The 5745-nt window shown below is 60.6% G+C and overlaps 1 protein-coding gene across 1 annotated transcript; it reads right to left on the bottom strand.

Moving 5' to 3' along the window:
- Window positions 1-4060: 4060 nt before the first annotated feature.
- Window positions 4061-5004, bottom strand: LOC106902358 (vegetative cell wall protein gp1-like). The gene is made up of 2 exons (XM_014965761.1): window positions 4902-5004; window positions 4061-4809 (listed from the first exon to the last, which is right to left on the bottom strand). The coding sequence occupies exons 1-2, from the start codon at window positions 5002-5004 to the stop codon at window positions 4061-4063; spliced, it is 852 nt and encodes a 283-aa protein (XP_014821247.1).
- Window positions 5005-5745: the final 741 nt, after the last annotated feature.

The following is a 5745-nucleotide window of genomic DNA, read 5'->3' as shown; positions in this document are numbered from 1 at the left end:
ACCTCCGGGTCTCCTAACCACTTTATTAGATGAGTTACAGTGTATTCCCTTCCCTTTCCCTTTCCCTTTCCCTTTCCCTGTCCCTTTTTCCCTCTCTATTCTTCTGTTCATAGAGAAGACTAAATGCAATACAGCTCCTTATTCTATCTCAGCTGTGTTTCTACATTTCCCCTCATTAGGAAGACATCCTGTCCTCCTAGTACCTGTCCCTGAGAGTTTATGACATAGTTTAACACATACTTTGTGGTAAATGTCCAACTCTTTCTCAGACTTGTGTAGTAAATATGACAGGCTGGAAAGTACTTCATAAGAGTAAAAGTGGCAGCTGATATATATATATTTCTATATATATGAGAAATATTGTAGCATTTCTCACTTTTTTTCATGCTGTCACAGTTTACAGAATTTTTAAATGTGCATTCTCATAAGGATTATTACATATCTCTCTAACCAGAGCAGCTGAAAATGCATTTCGTATTAGGCCTGTGGTTGAAATGACAAATGATGGGTATATGTTATATAATTTTCAGTTACGTAATTTCAATTTCTTGTAAACTTCGTTCTCATTGTTATGTGTTGGTCCCCAAATAATAGCTATTTACAATTGTCACCTCTACACTGTATCTCCTATGTTCCTATGTTCCTATGTTCTCCTATGCTCTTCTTTATTCTATAAAATGCATTCTAATGTTTATTAATTGTCACCTCTACACTGTATCTCCTATGTTCCTATGTTCCTATGTTCTCCTATGCTCTTCTTTATTCTATAAAATGCATTCTAATGTTTATTTTTTCTTAGAATCATAGAATCATAGAATGGTTAGGGTTGGAAGGGACCTCAAAGATCATTGAGTTCCAAACCCCTGCCATGGGCAGGGACACCTCCCACTACAGCAGGTTGCTCAAGGCCCCATCCAGCCTGGCCTTGAACACTTCCAGGGATGGGGCATCCACAGCTTCTCTGGGCAACCTGTTCCAGTGTCTCACCACCCTCATAGTAAAAAATTTTTTCCTGAGAACTAATCGTAATCTTTTTTCTTCCAATTTAAAACCGTTTCCCCTTGTCCTATCATTACACCTCCTGGCAAAGAGTCCCTCCCCAGCTCTTCTATAGGCACCCTTCAGGTATTGAAAGGCTGCTATAAGGTCTCCCTGGAGCCTTCTCTTCTCCAGGCTGAACAATCCCAGCTCCCTCAGCCTGTCTTCATAGGAGAGGTGCTCCATCCTTCTGATCATCTTCGTGGCCCTCTGCTGCACCTGTTCCAGCCGGTCCATGTCCTTTCTGTGTTGAGGACTCCAAAGCTGGACACAGTACTCCAGGTGGGGTATCACGAGTGCAGAGTAGAGGGGCAGAATCACCTCCCGAGACCTGCTGGCCACACATCTCCTGATGCAGCCCAGGACACAGTTGGCTCTCTGGGCTGCCAGCGCACACTGCTGGCTCATGTTGAGCTTCTCGTCCATAGGGGACACTGGCCGGGTTCCAGAGCAGGGCCATGCAGGCCGTGAGGTTCTGTGTGCCTGTCCCACCTGGGTCCCAAAGGGCTGTCCTTGTCCCGGGGGCTCTGTGCTGCTTTGTGTGTGGGGCCGTGTCCGTGGGTCCTGCCCTCAAACAGACACCACCGCCCCCCCCCCCATCCCCATCAACTGCGTCACTTCCTTGTGGTGGGACTCGGCCCCGGCCCCTCTGCCAGAGCCCTGCGCTTGCTGGGTGGTGAGGATGGGGGGCTGCTCCCCCTCTTTGTCCCACGCCTCTCCCCCAGGGCGGGCTGGGTTGTTGCCACCCGGCTGGTGGTGGCTCGCCCCTGGGGGCAGCTGGTTGCCCTTTGGGGCTCGTGGGTTGCGATTTGGGGCTCATCGGGGCTGTGGCATCTGGGCAGTGCTGCTTCCCGGTGCCTTCTGTGCTTGTACCACCAGGGCCTCTGGCCCTCTGGTGACGGTCCTAGACCGGTTCTGGAGAAACAACTTTTAATTGCAACAACTTGTGGACTTTATAACAGAAGAGAAAAGGCCCCATCGAAGCTACTCTAAACTCCCCTCCCTCAAACACCCCCCGCTTGGTGAGGATGGGGGGCTGCTCCCCCTCTTTGTCCCACGCCTCTCCCCCAGGGCGGGCTGGGTTGTGGGCACCTCCGTCCCCACGTCCCCCCAGGGCTCCGGGGACTGCACTGATGGCTCCGTCCCCACATCATCCCAGGGCTCCGGGGACTGTGCTGATGGGTCTGTCCCCATGTTGCCCTGGGGCTCTGGGGTCATTGGCCATGGCTCGGGTGATACGTACCACCAGGGCCTCTGGCCCTCTGGTGACGGTCCTGTCCCCACATCCCCCCAGGGCTCCGGGGACTGTGCTGATGGGTCTGTCCCCATGTTGCCCTGGGGCTCTGGGGTCATTGGCCATGGCTCGGGTGATACGTACCACCAGGGCCTCTGGCACTCCCGTGAGGGCTCCATCCCCACATCATCCCAGGGCTCCGGGGACTGTGCTGATGGCTCCGTCCCCATGTTGCCCTGGGGCTCTGGGGTCATTGGCCATGGCTCAGGTGATACGTACCACCAGGGCCTCTGGCACTCCCGTGAGGGCTCCATCCCCACATCATCCCAGGGCTCCGGGGACTGTGCTGATGGCTCCGTCCCCATGTTGCCCTGGGGCTCTGGGGTCATTGGCCATGGCTCAGGTGATACGTACCACCAGGGCCTCTGGCACTCCCGTGAGGGCTCCATCCCCACATCATCCCAGGGCTCCGGGGACTGTGCTGATGGCTCTGTCCCCATGTTGCCCTGGGGCTCTGGGATCATTGGCCAAGGCTCGGGTGGTACGTACCACCAGGGCTCCTGGCCCTCTGGTGATGGTCCCGTCCCCACATCCCCCCAGGGCCCCTTGGACTTTGGTGGCCGCTCCATGGGTTGTGCTGCGGCCACCGCTCTCCCCTCTCCTCTGGTGGCACCAGGGTCCCCAGGCCTGGAGATGGTGCTGGAGCTTTCCTGACCGCACCCCACCGTGTCCATGGAGGACCCAAAGAGCCTGAGGGCCTCTTGAAGCAGCATCTCCTCAGTCAGTTCCATGGTGCTGGCTGGGTCCCCAGGAGCTGGTTTGTGGGGGCCAGCAGAGGGTCCGGGAGACATGTGGCTGCGTGGGAGGAGATGGCCGCCCAGGGGTGCCCCCGCGGGGGTGGCTGCGCTGGAGGTGTTGCTCCATGCAGGGGGTCCCTGGACGTGCTGGAGGCCGGGCATGGAGGTCAGCAGCAGCTCCGCGGGGGCTGCGGCCACCGCTCTGCCCTGGTGGCCGTAGGCTGGGAGCTGCGTGGGTTGTCCCTGGAGGCTGCCGGGGGCTGCCGAGGCCGGGAGGGTCTGACAGCCCCTGAGACCCCACAGGGCAGGGCCCGGGGGAGCAGCGGTGCCGTGGCTGAGTGTGAGGGTGGCCGGTGGAAGCGGGTTGGTGATGGTCCGCTGGAGGTGGAAGCCCTGGGGATGGAAGCAGCAGCCGCAGGGGGCCATCTGCAGCCCTGTGGGGGGAAAGGGAGCCGTGCTGGGCTGGGGGCAGCCTCCAGGGCACCCGCCGAGCCCAGGGCACCCCTGTGGTCCCCGTCCCTGCTGTGGGCCAGGCTCCTGGGGAGCTGGTGGCCGGGCACTCCCCGGGGTGAGCTGCTGTGCTGGGGGGGGACAGGGCTGGAAACCAGGGAGGGGACGCGCTTCTGGGGGGGAAACGTGAGAGGTGGCCCAAGGGGGTGGGAAAGTCTCTGGAAATGGGCTTTAGTGGGCAGGCGAGGGCAGGGACGCTCAGCCGGGCTTGCTGAAGCCTCCCCCCCGGTGCCAAAAGTGCTGTGGGGGAAGAGGGGAGGTGGGACGGTGAAGGTGAGAAGGGAGAGGGGGGTGAGATGGTGCCGGTGAGCAGGGTCCTTGGGGGCTGAAGGTGGCAGAGGGGAGAGGGGGGCCATACCTGGTGGTGGGGCCTGAGGGGCCCATGGTTGTGCCCCCACGGGGGGAGCCCAGGCTGCGGGGAAGGGCTGCTCCTGCCCGGGCAGTGGAGCCAGGGTGGCCCAGCCTGGAAGAGAGACAGGAGCTATGGCCATGGGTTGTCCCTGGAGGCTGCCGGGGGCTGCCGAGGCCGGGAGGGTCTGACAGCCCCTGAGACCCCACAGGGCAGGGCCCGGGGGAGCAGCGGTGCCGTGGCTGAGTGTGAGGGTGGCCGGTGGAAGCGGGTTGGTGATGGTCCGCTGGAGGTGGAAGCCCTGGGGATGGAAGCAGCAGCCGCAGGGGGCCATCTGCAGCCCTGTGGGGGGAAAGGGAGCCGTGCTGGGCTGGGGGCAGCCTCCAGGGCACCCGCCGAGCCCAGGGCACCCCTGTGGTCCCCGTCCCTGCTGTGGGCCAGGCTCCTGGGGAGCTGGTGGCCGGGCACTCCCCGGGGTGAGCTGCTGTGCTGGGGGGGGACAGGGCTGGAAACTAGGGAGGGGACGCGCTTCTGGGGGGGAAACGTGAGAGGTGGCCCAAGGGGGTGGGAAAGTCTCTGGAAATGGGCTTTAGTGGGCAGGCGAGGGCAGGGACGCTCAGCCGGGCTTGCTGAAGCCTCCCCCCCGGTGCCAAAAGTGCTGTGGGGGAAGAGGGGAGGTGGGACGGTGAAGGTGAGAAGGGAGAGGGGGGTGAGATGGTGCCGGTGAGCAGGGTCCTTGGGGGCTGAAGGTGGCAGAGGGGAGAGGGGGGCCATACCTGGTGGTGGGGCCTGAGGGGCCCATGGTTGTGCCCCCACGGGGGGAGCCCAGGCTGCGGGGAAGGGCTGCTCCTGCCCGGGCAGTGGAGCCAGGGTGGCCCAGCCTGGAAGAGAGACAGGAGCTATGGCCATGGTCACCTGCTGCGCTCTTGGCCCCAAGAGCATCCCTGGGCTGTGGGTTGGGATTGGTCCCTACCTTGAGGGTAGAAGGTTTGCGGGAGCACAAAGGTGGGAAGGATCTGGGGTGCTGCAGGAGCGCAGGGGCCGTTCAGTGGGAGCCAGAGTGGTGGCAGCGCCATGGTCGGTCCTCTCGCTCTCTCTGCTGCTAAGGACTCTTTGGTCACCCGGGATGGAATGTTGGGGCTCCCTGTGCTCCCCACCCCCCCACACCCCTCCTTTTTCCCTCCCTGCCTCCCCATGTCCTGCTGGAGGACTGCTGGGAGATGGGCCGGTCTTGGTCACAGTCCTCATGAAATGGTTGAATTTAAAATTTCCCCACGTCCCCCCAGGGCTCCAGGGACTGCGCTGATGGCTCTGTCCCCATGTTGCCCTGGGGCTCTGGGGTCATTGGCCATGGCTTGGGTGATACGTACCACCAGGGCCTCTGGCCCTCTGGTGACTGTTCCGTCCCCACGTCCCCCCAGGGCTCCTTGGACTTTGGTGGCAGCTCCATCCCCACATTCTCCCAGAGCTTGTGGAACTCCGTCCCAGAGAGGAGTTTCTCCAGGAAGTGCATGGCCTCCATGGTCTCGTCCAGAGTGTAGTTCTGGTTGAGCAGCTCCTTCTGGCACATGGAGGGTGTCGGACTCGCTGGGGGAGATGGCTGTTTAGGTGTCCTCAGGCTCCCTGGGCCTGGGGCTGCTGCCAGGACTGTCCTGGCTGACACCTCCCACCTCCCCAGAGCAGTCAAAGTGCCTCAGGACCTCTTCCAGAGGAAGCTCTGGAGGTCCTCTGACGTCCCCGAGGGCTTGTGCTGATGGCTCTGTCCCCATGTTGCCCTGGGGCAATTCTTATGTTTTCTGTTCTGCAAACTCAGTCTT

Source organism: Calidris pugnax, unplaced genomic scaffold, assembly GCF_001431845.1.
Source record: "Calidris pugnax isolate Ruff unplaced genomic scaffold, ASM143184v1 scaffold20, whole genome shotgun sequence".
Lineage (NCBI taxonomy): Eukaryota > Metazoa > Chordata > Aves > Charadriiformes > Scolopacidae > Calidris > Calidris pugnax.
The sequence above is the reverse complement of the archived record's forward strand: the minus strand, read 5'-3'. Positions and strand labels throughout refer to the sequence as shown.